This window comes from Cibotium barometz, chromosome 4 (genome assembly GCF_041138505.1).
Source record: "Cibotium barometz isolate CiBa-2024 chromosome 4, ASM4113850v1, whole genome shotgun sequence".
NCBI classification, from domain to species: Eukaryota; Viridiplantae; Streptophyta; class Polypodiopsida; order Cyatheales; family Cibotiaceae; genus Cibotium; species Cibotium barometz.
Genome location: NC_141049.1, coordinates 34,576,077 through 34,599,024, shown reverse-complemented (window position 1 = coordinate 34,599,024; position 22,948 = coordinate 34,576,077). Strand labels below are relative to the sequence as shown.

At 44.8% G+C, this 22,948-nt stretch overlaps 1 protein-coding gene across 1 annotated transcript in view; it reads left to right on the top strand.

Moving 5' to 3' along the window:
• The first annotated feature begins 823 nt into the window (after positions 1-823).
• The window catches only part of LOC147639187 (uncharacterized), a 32,801-nt gene continuing 10,676 nt past the window's right edge, over positions 824-22,948 (top strand). The window contains exon 1 of the mRNA XM_086788188.1: positions 824-1,595. Coding sequence (XP_086644314.1) covers positions 1,009-1,595 — 587 coding nt within the window. The 5' untranslated portion in view covers positions 824-1,008. The remainder of the gene's footprint in view (positions 1,596-22,948) is intronic.

The following is a 22,948-nucleotide window of genomic DNA, read 5'->3' as shown; positions in this document are numbered from 1 at the left end:
TGTTTGGGATTGTAGGTTTGAATCTTAGTGGGGCTTGCACACTGCATCTTTTTTGCACCACATTTGCCCTTGATTTTTTGGGCACCTTTTGGTATCTATTGTTCGTAACTCAACAATAACAATGGGCCTATGCTATTGCATTTGCTATGCCCATTTGCGAACTTTGTGAGTACAAGTGGCGAGCAACGCACTATTGCTAATAAGTTTGTTCCATGTAGCGGTAGAGGAATGTGTGCTTGTTTGCTGATGCTTGTGAACTTGTGATATGAGATGAGACACACATGGGGAGCATTATTTTTGTTACCTAGGAGATGCAGCTACAAAATAGCCGCGCCACTAGAAAGCTGGCTTGCACACATGCAAAAGGGAAAAAAACACCAAACATAAGACTAGCTCTTAAAAAAAAACGTTTCACATGCCACATGGTTTTGCTTCGTACAAGCGAAAGCGTGCACTGGCTTGTGAGCCATATACATGGATGAAGATGTTGGTTCGAGAAGAGAATGCGACGTCAATGGTGTAGGTTGCTAGGTAATTGAAGCTGCTTCCAAAAAGGTGGTGTGGCATCTATTGGGATTCCTACCACATCACCTTTTTACGGGACATTGTGATGATTTATCCTTCATGTTATGAGTGTGTGTTTAGGGCCTCCGTTCAAGTGCTATTAGGGATAGTATGGCCAATTGTGTTTATACGATATATACTCGCTTAATCCAAGGTGGAACATTGAGGAGTATATACTGGCTTAATCCAAGGTGGGACATTGGCTATGTGGAGAGGATTGGGTATTGGTTTTGCTAAAAGAAGCCAAATTTTGTGGTGGATGTTGGGAGAGGAGGACCCACGGCTCAAGTGCTCAACCTGCCATGAGCATATGCTGAATGGGTTCATAAGCTTGCCGACTCCATAGAACTCAATTTCTTCAACTCTTGCGATTTCATTTAAGAAGTGGCTTTTGATTTTCAGTTCTGCATTTCTGCATCCGGGCGATTTATGGGCCCTTAGAAAATGCCCACTATGGCTCTTGATACTGGTTTTTCTTTTCTCCCCTTCGCCCCTTTGCCTCACCTGGGAGAAAAAGTACCTCGTGGGAGCCCCTCCAAGCTCTTACGTGTTTTCGAAGGGTATGACAGAACCGCTCAAGACAAGATTTTCAAGGAAAAGCTGGACTGCAGAGCTGTTTTGGGTGAAGAATCGAAAATCAGCGGTGTTTCTAGGGTTTCCGTGTTGCAGGAGAATGATAAGACTGGAGAGGAAGGTGCCCTTTCCTGGACCAAATTAGCCAGCCGGTTGGTTCCTGTTGCTGGACAGAGTGAATCTGCAGGTGGGCCAATTAGGGTTTTGGGGATTGACTCTACAAGTGAGCAGCAATGGATCCCTTTTTGGCACCTCTGCAGCTGTGATGATGTCGCGAATGATGGTCTACTTGGAAGCATCCATGGGTTTAGTGCTTCTGCTGCTGCAGTTCAGTCTACTCCAAAGCAAGAAGATCCAGAAAAACAAGATTTCCATGTCAACATAGGTTATGCTATCCGAAGCTTGAGGGAAGAATTGCCCAGCATGTTCTATAAAGAGCTTACCTATGACATCTACAGGTAATCTTTTTTAACTGAATCGGGTTTGGAACGCTTTGTGCTTACTAGTTGACTATGGTGACATCTTGTGATCTTATTTGCTCAGTAGGATAATATTCAGTCGAATCACAGTGACAGTATAGAAGTTTTATGGCCTCCTTAGTTGTTTATAATGAAACATTGATGTACCATAATATGATTCTAATAGCTGTGTCATAGTAATAGCCACGTTAATCATTAGACCTGTAGAGGAAAGATTGTCATCATAAGAGGGCTTTTGACCTTCAGCCTTGTATCTGATTGAACATTGTATAACCCTCGCCAAAGCGCCAAAGGCATGGACAGAGCCTTCCACAGAGAGAGAGAGAGAGAGAGAGAGAGAGAGAGAGAGAGATTATCTTCAACCTTGATGAGAAGAAAATTTTCACAAAAGAGTGGAAAAACTGCACACCTTTACAAAAGATATATGATTGGAAGTATCCTTGAGAAGAAGTATACCCATGATGATTTATGCTTTAGCCACCCAACTTAAAATGATCATTGTGTGAACCCTGTTAAGGGCATGGACAAGGCCTTGTAGAGAGAGAGAGAGAGAGAGAGAGAGAGAGAGAGAGAGAGAGAGAGTGGAACATTTTCTTTAGCTGTAACACGCTGAAGCTCTGGGGGTCTTCTTTCAGCCCTAAACACCACTGGAAACAATCTGATGCAAAACGCAGACATGAAGAGAGAGTAGAGAGAGAGAGATATGCTAGAAATTCAGGTATTTTCATATAGTACAAAAAGGTACTCCTAATCTATAGCCCTTGGCTGCCCTCTTGGAAAAGGTGAACATCACCAAAAACTGTCCCTAACTGGGACCCTAAGGATCCACTCCCTAAAGGGGTGAATGAATAAAACTATGAGTACACTTTGCTATTTATAGTCTCTTAACCTTAATGGAGAGCTGGCCGATTGCTGTCGGCCAGCCGACTGGACATAAAATCATACATATGATGCGCCTGAAGCTGCCCTTTTTGTGATTTAGCCGACAGCCCTTTCTGGTCTCAGCCGACAGCTCCTGTTCTGTTTCTGGTACAGCCGACAGTGTCACATGCACTTTGCACTCAGTGCATGGTGACAAACTGGCTCATCATCAGCAGTGCAACATTTGTACATTATTAGAACCCAGTAGGATGATAATTGTCATACGCCGTGACCCCATTGTACATCCTCAGTCCAAGATAAGTCAGGCACGAGCTACGTAGGTCATTTTTTAGCCTTAGCGAGTCAGTCAGTCAGTCAAGTCCCTTAACCCACTTGGAGAGAATCATTCATGCATGTATAGTCAGTAGAAGCCTTAGGGTTTGCATTAGAAAGCACTCTGCATCCTGCATAATATGCATTCATATGCCTGTGCATCATTTAGAACATCCCAGAAGCCTTAGGGAATTTACTAGGATTTATCTGGTATTTTTTTCATATTTTATGGTATTTATTTAGCATTTAATGTCATTTATAAATATAAACTTTATTAAATAAATGACCAGCCAACTTGACCAGCCCCTATCTAGTATAAATAGGCTTGCATAGGGCTTAGTTTCCCATTCAGTCTTCAGTGTGCTAAGAGCTTTCCTCCTCAGCCCTAGGAGTACCCTTGCCTTCAGCACTAGACTAGTCTCATCCAGCCTTGGAGTACTTGAGCTTTGCTTCTCCAGCCCTCTGAGCATCTGCGTTTTGCCTTCAGCCACCCACAGTTCTTCGACGCAGCAGTACAGCAGCCCACAGATCTTCAACGCAGCCAAACAGTACATCTACAGGCCTGAATCAGCAAGTACACCTGCGTTTTCTGCATATCCAGCAGCCGGCCTGTGCACAGCAGCCCCTACAGTCAGCGTTTCTGTCCAGCAGCAGCCCCTACAGTCTGCGTTTCAGTCCAGCATCGGTCCTACACCAGTAATCAGGTCTACAGCCCTGCGTTTGCAGTTTTCCAGCAGTTTCAGCCTAGATTCATGAGTCTACATCAGTATCCAGCATTCAATGCATCATCCAGGCATACACCAATCATCTGGTGAAGGTAACATAGCATTCATAAGCATTTACAGCATTCTAACATAGCTTAGAATAGTCCACCGCTTCTTTTCTCAGCCTCAGGTGTGGAGTTCCTCATGCCCTTGGGAAGAGTGCATAGGCTCAAGATCAGTTCATCGAGGTGTTTCTACACCTGTGTACAGTTCAACCAAGCTTCGGATCCTCCGAGATCTTGCGTTTGGCTTATCTACAGTTGATAGTCATTCTCTCTAAAGTAATAAAGCAAATACTATCTCGTTATCGGGATAGGGGGCCCTTCAGTGGGTAATCTGGGACCCAATCTGGTGTATAGTTCTCATCTCTCTCTCTCTCTCATCTCTTTAAAGTTTGAAGTATTAAAGTGGATTGCTAAACTCATGAAACTCAGGATATAGAAGACGGTGTGAGCATTTGTGTGACAGGATCTTCCAATACAAAGACTTCCGCTACATATCACAGACAGGGATCCAAGTCCATTCTCCAGTCCAACACTGTTACTTGTGCTTCAAGTCCTAGCTCTATCTGGTTCATACTCTTTATCTGGCTGCCTCTTCTGGACCAACACTTGAGAATGTCCATGGCATCTTTCATGCACATAACATCCCTCTCTGCTAAACTTGATGACGGGATTACAACCTGTTCTTGGATGACTGTCATCATCCCAATCTTTTCCCGACGTCCCTCTGTCATCCATCCATCCTCCCTGGCAAACGCTTTTCTCTGAAAGCCCGGCCCGGTTCCCCAAAACCACTCTGTCTTAGAACAAGATCTATGCATTGTTCCATCTAGCCCACAATCCATTCTTGCCCTGACTCTGAACACCGTCTTGGTCTTCATTCCTGAGAAATGAGTTTGGCACTCTCACATCATCCCTTGGAGGGTAATCCTCCCTTGGGACCGTTGCCCGAGAACCTATGTGGCTCACTGGCTGCCATCCCCTCTGGCTCTGTGGAACACCACCAACAAACCTCCTAGGAGCTCTTCCGGATTCTGTGTTCTTTGCCTTGGGCTTCATATCCGTGTACTTTCATGTACCTTGGACTTGTACACCATCATATGGGACTGATTTAGTGTTTAGCTTTGCTGAGCCTGATGCTCTGATACCAATGTAACATGCGGAAGCTCTGGGGTCTTCTTTCAGCCCTAAACACCACTGGAAACAATTTGATGCAAAACGCAGACATGAAGAGAGAGTAGAGAGAGAGAGATATGCTGGAAATTTAGTTATATTCATATAGTACAAAAAGGTACTCCTAATCTACAACCCTTGGCTGCTCTCTTGGAAAAGGTGAACATCATCAAAAAGTGTCCCTAACTGGGACCCTAAGGATCCACTCCCTAAAGGAGTGAATGAATAAAACTATGAGCACACTTTGCTATTTATAGTCTCTTAACCTTAATGGAGAGCTGGCCGACTGTTGTCGGCCAGCTGAATGGACATAAAATCATACATATGATGCGTCTGTAGCTGCCCTTTTTGTGATTCAACCGACAGCCCTTTCTGGTCTCAGCCGACAGCTCCTGTTCTGTTTCTGGTACAGCCAACAGGGATCCAAGTCCATTCTCCAGTCCAACAGTGTTACTTGTGCTTCAAGTCCTAGCTCTATTTGGTTCATACTCTTTATCTGGCTGCCTCTTCTGGACCAGCACCTGAGAATGTCCATGGCATCTTTCATGCACATGACATCAGCCTTAAAAGGTATTTGGTACATAATTGCATAGCGTTACAAAAGATAGTACATGAGTATATAACATGCACGTTCCTAAAAGGTGAATTTGGGCATGTTCTTTGATTCATCTAGGTATATAATTTAGTCGTATTAGCGGACATGCAGATCTCACATTGTGAAGTTTTCATCCGAGTTGCGGCCAGTTGATATTGTGCTAATTCTCTCTTTTTAGCAGCGTCCACACTTGGGTGCTCACCCATCAGTCCATCCATAGCCCAGCTCGCCAATCAGCCTGCCTAGCTCCAAGCTACCCCAAGCCTCGTAGCTAGTCTTGTGTGCGTGTTGCACACAGTAGATACACTCTGTGCATATGATATACTCCCCTTTCTCCAAGAGCTCACTCCTGAGCTCAGTAAAAACCCAAGGTAATCCCTCATAAGGGTAGTCAATGTCTCCCATGTAGCGTCCTCCTCAAGACGATCCTTCCACTTGATCTTGTATTTTGTGAGTAGCGTTGCCGCAATTGTCTTTCACGAAATCCAAGAATCTTTTTCGGTTTGTGTGATACAAATGTTATATCCTTGACATCTATGATTTCTTGAGGAGTAACTAATTGGTCCGCTCCACCTAGTACTTTCTTAAGTCTACTGACATGAAATACGGGATGTGTCACCAGCGTGGACATTTCCTAGTATGAAAGGGGTCTGGTGGACTCCAGGATGTATGAATATTTGGAAAGTACAAGCTTTGGGAATGGGGGATTATCCTAGAATACAAAGGACCACACTCCTAAAATTTAGGAGAGTTGCTATTTTTGGCCTGACTCCGATGGAAATTCTGTTCGCGTCATTACATCTGGATTTGAGCAGATACTAAGAGCTGGCAAAGTGCCTATGACAGAACGTCTACCAGTTGGGATATTTTTAGAGATAAAGTTTATGGAAGGACCCATCTCTTAGATTGGGACATGTGGCAAGAAAGTAGACTAAAGTGAGACAAGTGGCCTGACACTTGTTAGAAAATGGATCAAAGTGAGACAAGTGGCCTCACACTTGTCACTTCAGCTATTGTGTGGCTCTCCACTTGTCATTGTAGCCTTATCTTGCCATTTTAGCTCATGGGAGGAGGCCCAAATCTATAAATTGGAGCCCTCTCTCTTCATCAATGGAGGCTCTCTTGCTGCACACTAGCCTCTGCCACCATTACAGGCTACCCTAATGATAGCTACTATCTTTCTCTCTCTCTCTTGAAGGCTACCCATGAGGAATACCGGCTGTTGGGGACTGTTTTGGAGGCTTCCATTGCGAAGAAATACTGAATGCAAGGGTATTTAATCATTTATTATGATTTCTAGCCATTTTACTTGTTGTACCAGCCTTGTACCGGCTGTACCAGCTTTTGTACTTACTGTACCACCCATTGTATCAGCTGTATCAACCACTATACCTGCTGTACTAGTCAATGTACATACTGTACCAACATTTGTACTTGCTGTACCAACCACCGTATCGGCTGTACCAACCATCGTACCTATTGTACCAGCCATTGTATCGGCTGTACCAACCATTGTACCTATTGTACTGGCTGAATGGAGAGTTGTACTTGCTGTATTGCATGAAGACCCATGGTTTTTGGAGAAGAATCAGTACCCACACGGAGGTATATGGATTATGTTGTTGACTCGGCATTTCTGCAGCCTATGTTCCGGCTCAGTTGCCTCGTGTTGGGCTGTGTTATGGCATTTGTATATGGATAATCCGGCATCTCCCGTGGGGATAGTAAGGCCCTCAAAGCTTGTACATGATATTATTCTCCTTGGGTAATAAAATACTCCAAGGGGGGGGCCGACCTATTCTGGCCTGTATACGGTGTCACACATGCAAGCTCCATTTTCAGCGTTTGTGGATATTTTGTCCAGATTTTTTGTTTTCTGCAAAGTGATGATGGATATGTGTTAAGGCTGTGGCCATGATTAAATGTTTTAATATGCTTTGATGGTATCAACAAGTGTCAAAGATCCTAGTCTCCCGGGCACCCGCCGCGAGTTTCATTGGTATCAGAGCATAGGCTTCCTTCTATCAATAAGCAAGAGAAAAGATCTCAAGTGGGGACCACACTTACCATCATTGCTGTTAAGCATGGCCAGCCGCTTCATAGCTTATGAAGCAAGAGCATGAGTAATAGACAGCTTGTTGATCTAAGGATTTATGAATTCACAAAATTTTATCTTGGAAGTATGGAGTTGGCTTTATGTGCACACGTTTAGCACTCTTTCCATATGGATATTGTGGATTATATTATCAAGCTTACAGGCAAGCTATACGAAGATATATCTCAGGATATCTTAAGGATATGGTGACGAGATATTTCTTTTGGCTTCATGACCTACCTGGCAAAGAAAAAGCTAAGTATACTTTGAGTTTGCAAAGTTGGTGATTTGGCTATTTACTATGAAGTGTTTTTGATGTTCTCTAACCCTTGTATAGCCATGCAAGGAGAAAGGTGGTGTTGTTTGCCTTGAGATGGTTTCAGGGAAACAATGTCTATGGCTCGCTTTATTGGCATGGATTATATCTATGGAGATTTCTTTCTTGGACGAGATTTATATAGATATTGGGCTTAGCAAGCAATTTCTATGGACGAATCTGTCCCAGTTTATAGAGAAGAAATATTTGGATCTCTCATGGATATGATACTTTTATAGATAGAAGTCCACCTCTAATCCAAGGTGTGTGGTTAGCATGGAGTATGTGGTAAGAGTTATGGTATACAAGGATTATGGAATACAGGTCTATGGATTCTTGGACTTCTTTTCTAGGGATTTGGATCCATCCTCAGGTTTATGGATTATGTTTATGACTCCCTTTTACTAGGATGGATTATTCTTTATGGCTCCCTTTATTTGGGATGCATTGGACTTATGAAACTCATCGTTCACATACCCTGTGTAGTATTCTCTTGTCCTACGTGCTCTCCTGAAGATTGTTTCTACCATGTGACATGATGTGAGGGTGGAACAATAGAGAGCAGATGGAAGGGAACATGGGCACTTCAGAGGGTAGTGTCAAGCACAACATATCCTGTGTAGTGTTCTCTTGTCCTACGTGCTCTCTTGAAGATTGTTTCTACCTTGTATGGGTGGAACAATAGAGAGCAGATGGAGGGGAACATGGGCACTTAAGAGGGTAGAGTGAGTTGGTGGCCGAAATGCCTATAAACTATGTGTAGCAGAAATGCTTATGGAACACCAGGCTATATATGCGTGCGAGTGATTGTTTTATCTTGTTACTCGAGCCCACCTGTCCCAAGGAAATAATTTTCGTCATAAAAAACTCACATTTTCTTAATTTAGCATATATTCGATTTTGTCTTAAAATAGTCAAGACAATCGTGAGGTGTCTAACATGATCCTTAAGAGTACGAATGTATACTAAAATATCGTCCAGGAACACAACCACGAATTTTTCCAAACGTTCACGAAAAAGGTCATTCATCATTTGCTGGAAAAGTGGCTGGAACATTGGTCAACGCAAAAGGTAATACGAGAAACTCGTAATGACTATACCTAGTCCGAAAAGCGGTTCTTTCGACGTGCCTTTATGAATAAGTATCTAGCGGTAGCTAGGACGTAAATCGATCTTTGTGAAATACTTCACTCCGACTAAACGGTCAATCACTAAACGGTCAATCAAGTCATCTGATCTAGGGAGAGGATAGTGGTTCTTGATTGTCACTTTGTTCAGTCTCTTGTAATCTACACACATTCACCAGCAGGTATTGTCCTTCTTTCTCCTAAGTAACACAGGCGCACCCCAAGGTGATTTACTTGGACGGATCTGGCCCATCCTGTCAAATCCCCAAGGATCTCCTCATGATCGTTCCTGGTACGAGACTCGAATCCTGCAGACAAACGAATAAACAATAAGAGGGTGCAGGCCTGACTCACCTCCCAACCATGACAGCCGTGGGCAAGCCCACGGTCTTGGCTGTCCCCACCGAGCCACGAGCTGAGCTAACTAGGTTGACGTACCGACCAATCTCCTCCTCACGACGTCCCATACCGCCACGAAGCTACCCTCGTGGGCCTCGAGATTGCTGCCGGCCTCGGCTTCGTAAAGCAGGTGCACGTTTGCACTAGATCCAGGCTCCAAGACCATAGAGCTCTCACAAACTCGCGAGACACTCTATATCTCAATATCTAACCTTGGCCACCCTTTTATAGGCTCTTGGCCGGTCATCGGACGTCCACACTTGGGCGCCTGCCTGTCCATACTTGGGTGCCCGCTCGTTAGTCTATCCCTAACTCAGCTCGCGAATCAGCCTGCCTAGCTCCAAGCTTCCCCAAACCTCGAAGCTAGTCTCGCGTGCGTGTAGCACACGGTAGATACACACTGTGCACATGACATACTCCCCTTCCTCTAAGAGCTCACTCCTGAGCTCACTAAAAAGCCAGGGTAATCTCTCTGAAGAGTAGTCAATGTCTCCCATGTAGTGTCCTCCTCAACATGATCCTTCCACTTGATCTTGTATTCCGTGATAAGCGTATTACGCAATTTTCTTTCACGAAATCCAAGAATCTTTTCAGGTTCGTGCGGAACAAATGTCATGTCCTCGACATCTATAATTTCTTGAGGAGTAACTAACTGATCTGTTCCACCCAGTACTTCCTTAAGTCTAGTGACATGAAATACATGATGAACTTTCATATGAGAAGGCAAATCCAATTCATATGCAACTAAACCAATCCGTCATGTAATATGAAATGGTCCACAGTATCTAGGGGATAATTTCGGAGATCGACCTGTCCGTAAAGTCTCGGAATCTTTCGGAACTCGCAAATACACCATCGTTCCTCTAGAGAACTCTCTGGGTGAACGATGTCTATTAGAATAAAATCTGTCTCGGTCTTGAGCACTTCTAATAGATTCCTTCGCAACTTGTAACATTTCCTGCATATCTTGCAAAAAATTACGTGCTGCATCATGCTAAAGTCTTGAGAATCCTATTGTAACAGGTGATCTAGGTTGAAAACCATACATAAGCATGAAAGGACTAAAACCTGTACTCGTATGCTTAGTATTGTTATATGCAAATTCTAACATAGGAAGATAATCCTCCCATGAACTTTGTCTTTTGAATACATATGCTTGAAACATATCCTGCAAAATCTGATTCACTATTTCAGTCTGGCCATCAGATTGAGGATGATCAGAGGAACTCAAATTCAAAGTTGTTTCCAACTTCTCAAAAACAAGTTTCCAAAAATCACTCGCAAACTTAGAGTCCCTATCACTGACTATGTCCTGCGGTAACCCGTACAATCTAAACGATTGCTCGATAAACTGCCGTGCTAATTGCGTAGCTGTAATAGTCTTTCGGATCGGTAAAAATCTAGCCATTTTTGTCAAGCGATCTACCACAACCTAAATAGAATCGTGGCCTTGATGTGTTCTTGGCAATCCGGTAATAAAATCCATGGAAATACTTTTCAATTTATTACCTGGGATTTGCAAAGAATGTAACAACCCAGCCTGTCTAAAGCGTTCAGCTTTATTTGCCTAACAAATTTGACACTTGAGAACATAATCTTCTATATACCCTTTCATCTTTGGCCAATAAAAAGTGTGTTTCACTAACGATAGTGTCCTGTGTACCCTAGGGTGTCCAGCGGAAGGGGCGTCGTGACACTCCTTAAGAATCTTGGACCTAATGTCCGGGATATGTGGTACACAAATTTTGTCATTACGGAATAGTAAACCATTCTGAATCATCCACTGGCCTCCTGCAGCCTGAATGGTAGACTGCTCAGTCATTGAGTCTTGGTCAATCAATGAGCTTCGGTCTTGGATCTTCTGCCAAAATGGACCTAAATAACTATCAGTCCTGCAAAGCCCTCTCAATGACTGAAATAAGTGAGTAGAAATCTCGGTGAACGACAAAGTATTCACCTCTCGAATTCGAGTAAGCGCATCTGCAACACTATTCATGGACCCTTTCCGATAACGGATGTCAAAATCAAAATCTTGCATTAACTCCGCCCAACGAGCTTTCCTTCCTCTCAAATCATCCGAATCACACACATACTTGATTGACTGATGATTAGTCAATACCACAAACTTGGAGCCATATAAATAATGTCTCCAAACCTTGAGAGCATGAATCACATCATAAAGCTCTTTCTCAAGGGTTGGCCAACGAGATTGAGCGTCGTCTAGCTTTTTACTTTCAAAAGCAACCGGTCTACCATCTTGAAATAGAGCAGCCCCGATAGCATAGTCACTGGCATCAGTTTCAAGAACATAAGGCCGACTAGGATCAGGTAATGCTAAGATAGGTGCTCCCTTGACTTTATCTTTCAAAAGTCTGAAGGCCATATCCAAATCGTTATTCCAAGTGATAGGCTGATTTGACTTACGTCCACGACCTTTCGATAAGTCGGTCATCGTCGGTAGTGTGAGCTGAGAGTACTCCCGCACAGATTTCTGAAGAAAAACAACAAAACCGAGAAAAGAACGAAGTTGTTTCACTGTTCGCGGTATAGGCCAGTCCAGAACCTTCTGAACTCGGTCATAGTCAATGCTCAATCCATCTCGAGTGATCTTGTGTCCCAAGTAAATGATTTCCGTCATAAAGAACTCACATTTACTTAATTTAGCATATAGTCGATTTTGTCTTGAAATAGATAAGACAATCGTGAGGTGTCCAACATGATCCTCAAGAGTACGACTATATATCAAAATATCATCCAGGAACACCACCACAAATTTCCCCAAATGTTCACGAAAAAAGATCGTTCATCATTTGCTGGAAAGTAGCTGGAGCATTGGTTAACCCAAAAGGTAATACGAGAAACTCGTAATGGCCATACCTAGTCCGAAAGGCGGTTCTTTCGACATGCCTTTCATGAATACGTATCTGGTGATAGCCAGTACGTAAATTTATCTTCGTGAAATATTTCGCTCTTGCTAACCGGTCAATTAGGTCATCTGATCTAGGGAGAGGATAACGGTTTTTAATGGTTAGCTTGTTCAATCTCTTATAATCTATACACATTCTCCAGGTATTGTCCTTCTTTCTCCTAAGCAACACAGGTGCACCCCAAGGTGATTTACTTGGACGGATCTGGCCCATCCTCAAATAATCTTGAGTTGTTTAGCCAACTCATCTTCCTCAGCTTGGCTCATCCTGTAAGGTGGAATACTGACAGGATGAGCACCAGGGATCAAGTCAATACGATGATCTACTGCCCGTTCAGGTGGTAAACCCGATGGCAGTTCCTTAGGAAATACGTCTTGAAACGAATCAAGTATCTTCTGTAATTCTTTGCTTTCAAACACACTTAATTCATTGACATCCATGGAAGGTATGAGAAAGGAAGAAAGTGGAATCAATACACAATGGAAAGCGGTATACAAAGAAGAATCCATTATATTTCCAAAATGGAAAGCGGTATACAAAGAAGAATCCATTATATTTTCAAAATGGAAAGCGGTACACAATGAAAAGCGGTATACAAAGAAGAATCCATTATATTTCCAAAATCAATTGTATTTACAAGAGGTCCATGAGAGGGATGTATACAATCACCTAAAATACTATACTTGGTGTCCCTATGCTGAAAAGAAAAAATATGACTAGATCAATCTATCTGGACTTGAAGAGTCTTAAACCACTCAATCCCTAATAACAAGTCTACATTTTCTAGGTGCATAACATAGCATTCCAGAGTATCTTTGTAGTCCTGAATCTGGATTGGAAGCATCTCCACCTTTCGATCCCATACTTGCCTTCCCACAGGTAGGCGTACCTCATAGGTATGATCGCTGGGTGTCGTATCAAGACTCAATTTCTGCACAAGTTTGTAGTTAACAAAGTTGTGTGAACTGCCAGGGTCTAGAAGAATGTGAATCTTATGGCCATTCACTTCTCCATAAACTCGGAGAAGATCATGCAAGCCAAATACTTTAGATTGAACAGACAATCAGAACAAGTACTAGGGCGAGAAAGTACAGTAATTGACGTACCTGTCAAAGACAACTGGTTAGCTGCCTTTGGCTTGGGTCTTGCGTTAGTCTTTGCACCCTTTTGCTTTGGGCACTCGTTACGCATGTGTCCTTTTTCTTCGCAGATAAAACAACGTCCTTCCTTCTTGAGCTTTAAAGCTCGAAGGAGTCGTTTCTTCTTCGTTGGTGTCGAACTTGAATTCCTCCAAGGTTGGTCCGAAGACTTTCCTTCAGTCGTGTTAGCCATAGGTGCGGAGAACTTTCTTTTATGCTTGTTCCCCTGCTCGGTAACGGGTTTCGACTTGGAAGAGACCATTGTATCATCATAGATACGAGCTGAATAAATGGCTTCGTTCAATGTTTTGCATTTGTTATTTTTAACCTGTAAACGGTATGAGTTTGGTAAACTAGCTACGAAGAATGCCAAAAGAGTAGTGGGATCCATCTTTGTAGCTTTCATCTGCAAGTCCCTAAACTTCTGGAGGTAGACCTCATAAGTGAGGTGCTGTGAGGTCATGGTCAAAGCTGAAAACCGGGCAACAACATCATAATCATCCTCTTTCTTGAGGAATTCCTTCTTGAAGACGTCTTCGAATTGTGCCTAAGTTGTTGGCTTAGGGTTGAGTTCCTTCCACCAAAGTAAAGCTTTGCCGGACAGGAAACCTGCGGCTAACTGGATCTTTTTTCCATCATCATATGGATGAAACTGAAAGTGAACTTGCCACTTATGTAGCCAAGTGTCCACGATCTCCTTGGTGCGCTGCTTTTACTCGCCCCCGAACCGTTCCGGAGTAATGTTGGGGTCCAAAGCAGAAGCCAAGGTATCCATACCCGATAGAGTAGAGAGAGTAGTGGTCAAAAGAGCGATGGAGTTTTGCAAAGCTTGCATCTGGGCTGCGATTTGTGCCTGACGTTCGGACGAAGAAGCTTCGAGAGCTACCTTGAACTCTTGGAAATCTGATTTTGACACATAATCGTCAAAAAGATCGGCATCGGTATCTTCCGTAGCCGACAAGCCTTCGCGTTCCACAAGGGGCTCCAACTCTGATTTTTGGGTCGACATCGTGAAGAGGGTAAGTGGAGAGAAAATTCGATCTTTGCACAATGAAAGTGCAAGAGAACTTGAGAGCTTGAGAGCTTGAAAACTTGACAGATGAGTGGCAAGAAGCCCACTTAAGGGGTTTATAAAGGTTTCCCCAAAAGCTATCTTTAGCTTTTGCTTTTATGTTTATATATATATATATATATATATATATATATGGATATATATATTCTATTTTCTTAAAAAAATAAAACACCTTTAACCTTGGAGAGGGGGGGGGTTTAACTTTAAAAAAATTTAAACTAAAAAAAACGAAAGCCCAAAACGGCGAGTGCTTTCCTTGTTTTTTTTTTTCTCCTCTCCTGGATTAACATCGCCGGCGTGCTGCTGTCATCAACTGCTACCGGCGCTTGCTTTCCTGCCGGTGCCTGTGTGCGCATAGATGGCTTGCTGTGGCCTGCGCCACCCTCGCGTAGGTCTGGCCACAAGGTCGCATGGGCCTGGGTGCCTGCATTGCTTGGCCAGGGTGCCTGCCTAGCCTGGCCTGGGTGCCTGCGCTAGGCTGCGTAGGCCTGGCTAGGTAGGCCTAGGCGCCCGCCAGCCTGCTGGCCGCTTGGCTACGCAGGCTTGGCCGCCTGGCTAGATAGCCCTAGGCGCCTGCCCGCCTGTAGCTGCCGGTAGCCAAACGCCTGCACCCGTCAGCCTCCAACAGCCAAACGCCAACACCCGTCAGCGTGCCCACCTCTCACACGCGTGCTCTCTTTCTCTCTCGTTCGCGTTCAACCAAAAGCAACGAACATGCTTTTTTTTTTCTGTTTTCTCTCAACGTTTCATGCGACTGCACAAACGAATCTTTCCTCTTCTTTGCAAGCAAACAACCCTACTTAGACCACCATCTCTATCTTCATGGATTTCTTCGATGAAAAAGTACATACTAATCTGAAAAAACAGCAGTATGCACAAAAAAACAGCAAGCTTTTTCTGAACACGTACCTTTCTTCGACCTCATCTTCTCTACCTACGGACTTGCTTGTTCACGAGGCATTCTCTGATACCACTGTCAAATCCCCAAGGATCTCCTCGTGATCGTTCCTGATACGAGACTCGAATCCTGCAAACAAACGAATAAACAACAAGAGGGTGCAAGCTTGACTCACCTCCCAACCATGACAGCCGTGGGCAAGCCCACAGTCTTGGCTGTCCCCACCGAGCCATGAGCTGAGCTTACTAGGTTGACGTACCGACCAATCTCCTCCTCGCGACGTCCCATACCGCCACGTAGCTACCCTCGCGGGCCTGGAGATTGCTGCCGGCCTCGGCTGCGTAAAGCAGGTGCACGTCTGCACTAGATCCAGGCTCCAAGACCATAGAGCTCTCACAAACTCGCGAGGCTCTCTATATATCTCAATATCTAACCTTGGCCACCCTTTTATAGGCTCTTGGCCGGTCATCGGGCGTCCACACTTGGGCGCCTGCCCGTCCATACTTGGGTGCCCGCCCGTCAGTCTATCCCTAACTCAGCTCGCCAATCAGCCTGCCTAGCTCCAAGCTTCTCCAAACCTCGAAGCTAGTCTTGCGTGCATGCAGCACACGGTAGATACACACTGTACACATGACACATCCTCAAATAATATGCGAGTTGTTTGGCCAATTTATCTTCCTCAATTTGGCTCATCCTGTAAGGCGGAATGCTAACAAGTTGAGCGGTAGAGACTAGATCAATACGATGATCCACTGTCTTTCGGGTGGTAAGCCGATGGCAGCTCATTAGGAAATACATCTTGAAACGAGTTAAGTAACTTCTTTAATTCTTTGCTTTCAAACACACTTAATTCATTGACATCCACAGTAGGTATGAGAAATAAAGAAAGTGGAATCAAGACACAGTGGAAAGCAATATACAAAGAAGAATCCATTATATTTCTAAAATCAACACTATTTACAAGAGGTCCGTGAGAGGGATGTATACAATCACATCGGATACAATATTGGGTGTTCCTACGTTCAAAAGAAAAAGAATGACTAGATCAATCTATCTGGACCTTAAGGGTCTTAAACCACTCAATCCCTAATAGCAAGTCTACATGGTGTAGGTGCATAGCATAGCACTTCAGAATATCTTTGTAGTCCTGAATCCGGATTGGTAGTTTCTCCACCTTTCGATCCCACACTTGCGGACCCGCAGGTAGGCATACCTTGTAGGTATGATCGCTAGGTGTTGTGTCCAGATTCAATTTCTACACAAGTTTGTAATTAACAAAGTTGTGTGAGCTTCTAGGGTCCAGAAGAATGTGAATTCTATGGCCATTCACTTATCCATAAACTCGGAGAAGATCGTGCAAACCAAAAACTTTAGAGTTGAATAGACAATCAGAACATGAACTAGGGCGAGAAAGTACAATGACTGAAGTACCTGTCAAAGACAACTGGTTGGCTGCCTTCGTCTTGGGTCTGTTGGTCTTAGCACCCTTCTTCTTCGGGCACTTGTTACGCATGTGTCCTTTTTCTTCACAGATGAAACAACGTCCCTCCTTCTTGAGCTTCAAAGCTTTGAGGAGATTGTTTTTCTTCGTTGGAGTTGAAGTAGAATTCTTCGAAGGTTGGTCGAAGACTTTCCTTCTGTCATGCTAGCCATTGACGTGGAGAACTTCCTTTTGTGCTTGTTTCCCTGCTTGGTCATGGGCTTGGTTTTGGAAGAGACCATCGTATCATCATAAATGCGCTCAGAGTATATGGCCTTGTCCAAAGTTTTGTACTTGTTATTCTTGACGTGGAAACGGTACGAGTTGGATAACCTTGCTATGAAGAAACCCAAAAGAGTTGTAGAATCCATCTTCGTAGCTTTTATCTGCAAGTCTCTAAATTTATGGAGGTAGACCTCATAAGCAGGTCAAACTGGCAAAGTGAACAACTATGTTGTAGTCAATCTTTGCGGAATCCTTTCTTAAAGACTTCTTCAAACTGGGCCCAGGTTGTTAGTTTAGGTTTGAGTTCTTTCCACCAGAGCAAAGCTTTGCCTCTGAGAGGAAACGTGCTGCCAACTGAATCTTTGTCATCGCCATATGGATGAAACTGGAAGTGGACCTGCCACTTATGTAGCCACGTGTCCACAATCTCCTTGGTACGTTGCTTTTACTTGCCCCCAAACTGCTCGGGAGTAATGTTGGGGCCTAAAGCAGAGGCCAAGGTATTCATACACGAGAGAGTCGACAAGGTAGTGGTCAATAAAGAGATGGAATTCTGCATCTGTGCGGCGACCTGTGCCCGACGCTTCATGAAAGAAGCCTCGAAAGTAACTTTAAACTCCCGAAAATCAGATTTAGTCATGAAATCTTCGAAAAGATCACCATCGGGGGCCTCGGTAGCCGGCAGGTCTTCACGTTTGGGAACGGGTTCCATCTCTGATGCTTGGGTCGACATCTTGAATGGGAAGAGTGAGAGAGAAGCTTTGACTGCAAGCAGGAGATAGTGCAAGAGAACTCTATGAGAGTGGTGCGTCGTAAACTAGATGTAACACGCGGAAGCTCTGGGTAGTCTTCTTTTAGCCCTAAACACTCTTGGAAACCATCTGATGCAAAAACGCACCATCTGATGCAAAAACGCAGGTAGAGAGAGAGTAGAGAGAGAGAGTGAGAAGTGCTGGAAATTCAGTATATACTATGGTACAAAAAGGGTACATATCTTGCAGCCATGGGCTGCCTTCATAAAAAGGTGGTTAACCCTAAAATCTGTCCCCTATGGGACCTCTAAGGATCCAAACCCCTAGTGGGATTGAATGAATAAGACATTGAGCAAGGGGCACTATTTATAGCCCCTTGGAATAAATGGTAAACTGGCCGACTGCTGGTCGGCCAGTTACAAGTTCATTAAAGTCCCTTTAATGCAGCCCGATTGGATCTTATCCATGTTCTTGATGCGCCTGCTCTGCTGTCCACTCTGCTGACTTCAGCCGACAGCTATTCTGGCAACCAACATCCTCTTTCTTGCAGCCGACAACCCTTGTCTGGATTCATGTGCTTCAGCCGTCTGCTTCCCTCCTTGATCCCACTTGTCCTGCTCCATGCTCACCTCAGATGCTACACCTGAAGCTCCTACATTCTGGTTCTACCTATCTTCTACTGGTTCATGGTCTTTATCTGTTTGCCTCTTCTGGATCTAGCCCTGAGAATGTCCATGGCATCTGTGATGCACATGACATCCCCCTCTGCTAAACTTGATGACGGGAATCCAACCTGCTCTTGGATGACTGTCATCATCCCAATCCTGTCCCGAAGTCCCTCTGTCATCATCCATCCCTGGCAAACCTTTTTCTCTGAAAACCCGGCCTGTTCTCCAAACCACTCTCTCTCTCATGAAGATCTATGCATCTGGTCTTCCTCTTGTCCACAATCCATTCCTACCTTGACTCTGAACACCGTCTTGGTCTTCATTCCTGGAACTAAGTCTGGCACTCTCACATCACCCTTGGAGGATCAACCTCCCTTGGGACCGATACCTGAGAACCTATCTGGCTCACGGAACTGCCATCCCCATCTGGCACTGTGGAACACCACCAACAAACCTCCTAGGAGTTCTTCCCGATCTGTGTTCCCGCCTTGGGCTTCGAATCCGCGTACTTTCCTGTACCTTGGACCTGTACACCATCATCTGGGACTGAATCAGTGTTTAGCTTTGCTGAGCCTGATGCTCTGATACCAATGTAACACGCGGAAGCTCTGGGTAGTCTTCTTTCAGCCCTAAACACTCTTGGAAACCTTCTGATGCAAAAACGCACCATCTGATGCAAAAACGCAGGTAGAGAGAGAGTAGAGAGAGAGAGTGAGAGAGAGAGTGAGAGAGAGAGAGTGAGGTAGAGAGAGAGAGAGTGAAGTGCTGAAATTCAGTATATACTATGGTACAAAAAGGGTACATATCTTGCAGCCAGGTGGTTAACCCTAAAATCTGTCCCCTATGGGACCTCTAAGGATCCAAACCCCTAGTGGGATTGAATGAATAAGACATTGAGCAAGGGGGGCTATTTATAGTCCCTTGGAATAAATGGTGAACTGGCCGACTTGTAACGTGCGGAAGCTCTGGGTAATCTTCTTTCAGCCCTAAACACTCTTGGAAACCTTCTGATGCAAAAACGCACCATCTGATGCAAAAACGCAGGTAGAGAGAGAGTAGAGAGAGAGAGAGAGTGAGAAGTGCTGGAATTTCAGTATATACTATGGTACAAAAAGGTACATATCTTTGCAGTCCTTGGCTGCCTTCATAAAAAGGTGGTTAACCCTACAATCTGTCCCCTATGGGACCTCTAATGATCCCAACCCCTAGTGGGTTTGAATGAACAAACCTTGAGCATGAGGCCCCTTTTTATGTGGGACTTGGGACACTTTATGCTGGCCGACTGCTGGTCGGCCAGTCCCATGTCCATACAGCCCCTTTTTGGCGCTGCCCGACCGCTGGTCCTTGTCATTGATGCGCCTGCTGCCCAACCTCTCTGCTGACTTCAGCCGACAGCTCCTCTGGCAGCCAGCATCCCTTTTCTTGCAGCCGACAGCCCCTCTCCTTGATCCCACTTGGTCCTGCTCCATGCTCACCTCAGATGCTACACTTGAAGCTCCTATATTCTGATTCTACTGGTTCATAGTCTTTATCTGTTTGCCTCTTCTGGATCTAGCCCTGAAAATGTCCATGGCATCTGTGATGCACATGACATCCCCCTCTGCTAAACTTGATGACGGGAATCCAACCTGCTCTTGGATGACTGTCATCATCCCAATCCTGTCCCGAAGTCCCTCTGTCATCTTCCATCCCTGGCAAACCTTTTTCTCTGAAAATCCGGTCTGTTTCTCCAAACCACTCTGTCTCTCATGAAGATCTATGCATCTGGTCTTCCTCTAGTCCACAATCCATTCCTGCCCTGGCTCTGAAACACTGTCTTGGTCTTCATTCCTGGAACCGAGTCTGGCACTCTCACATCACCCTTGGAGGATCAACCTCCCTTGGGACCGTTCCCTTAGAACCTATCTGGCTCACGGAACTGCCATCCCCATCTGGCACTGTGGAACACCACCAACAAACCTCCTGGGAGTTCTTCCCGCTTCTGTGTTCTCGCCTTGGGCTTCGAATCCGTGTACTTTCCTGTACCTTGGACCTGTACACCATCATGTGGGACTGAATCAGTGTTTAGCTTTGCTGAGCCTGATGCTCTGATACCAATGTAACGTGCGGAAGCTCTGGGTAGTCTTCTTTCAGCCCTAAACACTCTTGGAAACCTTCTGATGCAAAAACGCACCATCTGATGCAAAAACGCAGGTAGAGAGAGAGGAGAGAGAGAGAGAGAGTGAGAAGTGCTGGAATTTCAGTATATACTATGGTACAAAAAGGTACATATCTTTGCAGTCCTTGGCTGCCTTCATAAAAAGGTGGTTAACCCTACAATCTGTCCCCTATGGGACCTCTAATGATCCCAACCCCTAGTGGGTTTGAATGAACAAACCTTGAGCATGAGGCCCCTTTTTATGTGGGACTTGGGACACTTTATGCTGGCCGACTGCTGGTCGGCCAGTCCCATGTCCATACAGCCCCTTTTTGGCGCTGCCCGACTGCTGGTCCTTGTCATTGATGCGCCTGCTGCCCAACCTCTCTGCTGACTTCAGCCGACAGCTCCTCTGGCAGCCAGCATCCCTTTTCTTGCAGCCGACAGCCCCTCTCCTTGATCCCACTTGGTCCTGCTCCATGCTCACCTCAGATGCTACACCTGAAGCTCCTATATTCTGGTTCTACTGGTTCATAGTCTTTATCTGTTTGCCTCTTCTGGATCTAGCCCTGAAAATGTCCATGGCATCTGTGATGCACATGACACGACTGCTGGTCGGCCAGTTACAAGTTCATTAAAGTCCCTTTAATGCAGCCCGACTGGATCTTATCCATGTTCTTGATGCGCCTGCTGCTGCTGTCCACTCTGCTGACTTCAGCCGACAGCTATTCTGGCAACCAACATCCTCTTTCTTGCAGCCGACAACCCTTGTCTGGATTCATGTACTTCAGCCGTCTGCTTCCCTCCATGATCCCACTTGTCCTGCTCCATGCTCACCTCAGATGCTACACTTGAAGCTCCTACATTCTGGTTCTACCTATCTTCTACTGGTTCATGGTTTTTATCTGTTTGCCTCTTCTGGATCTAGCCCTGAGAATGTCCATGGCATCTATGATGCACATGACACTAGAAGCCCAAGCTGGGTTTTTAAAGCCCACAAAAGCTTTTGTGTTTGTTTTAAGCTTTTATGTTTTTTTTTAAAAAAAAAAAACTTCTACATGGGATTGCTTTTTAGCTTTCCTTGGTTTTATTTTTGAAAACAAAAAACAACCATGCGGCCTTCGTTTCAAAAAACCCACGTTGCCTTGGTTTTTAAAAAAAACAAAAATATAGCTTTCTGTGTTATTGTTTTGTTTTTTTTCTAAAAAAAACCATGCGAACGGCTTTTGTAAAAACGATGCATAAACGTAAGCTAAAAGCCATGTGCTGCTTTAAAAAAAAACACACTACTTACGTTTTAAAAACGTAAGGTTCTTTAAAAAAAACGGAAAGCAATGCGGCGCTAAAAAAACTGGGGCTAAAAAAAAAAACGGCAAAGTCGGCTGCCCGACACCTAGCGAATGCAAGAAGGCCTTTGCCGTCACCTGCAAAAAGCAGTGGCCGCCTGGCTGCACGCCGTTTCGCCCGACTGCATGCCCGACAAAACTGGCTGCTTGAGTCTCACATACGGCCGACAGCTTTCTCTCTGTCTCTCTGTCTCTCATTGATTTACACAACCGACTAAACTTGCGACAACCGACTAAACTTGCTTCTTTTCCATACCAAAAAACAACTCACATACTGTCCAAATCGACCCTTTCCATGACCACCACCCAACCAGGGTTCCAACGATGCAACCAGAAACCATACATTGAATTTTTTCTTAAAAAAACAGCAGTTTACATGAAAAAAACAGCATCACAAACTCATACCTCTTTCTTCACTACCTACCAACTTGCACGCTCTTGAAGGCATGCTCTGATACCACTATCAAATCCCCATGGATCTCCTTGTAGAGCTCTCCTGAAACACGACTCGAAACCTGCAAAACAAAGCCAAACAACTTGAAGGGGATGTAGGCTTGACTCACCACCCAACCATGACAGCTGTGGGCTAAACCCACAAGTCATGGTTGTCCCCACTGAGCCACAACCTGAGCTAACTAGCAAGACGCATCGACAAATCTCTACCCCGTGACGTCCCATACCGCCACATAGCTACCCTTGCGGGCCTCGAGACTGCTGCTTGCCTCCGCTGCATGAAGCAAGTGCACCTCTACACTAGATTCAGGCTCCTGACCGTAGAGCTCTCGCAAAGACTCGCGAAACTCTGACCAACTAATTGACCTTGGCCACCCTTTTGTAGGATCTTGGCCGGTCACTGGGCGTCCACACTTGGGTGCCCGCCCATTAGTCCATCCCTAGCCCAGCTCGCCAATCAGCTTGCCTAGCTTCAAGCTACCCCAAGCCTCGAAGCTAGTCTTGTACGCGTGTTGCACACGGTAGATACACTTTGTGCATATGACAGACGTCCCCACTTGGGAGCTCGCC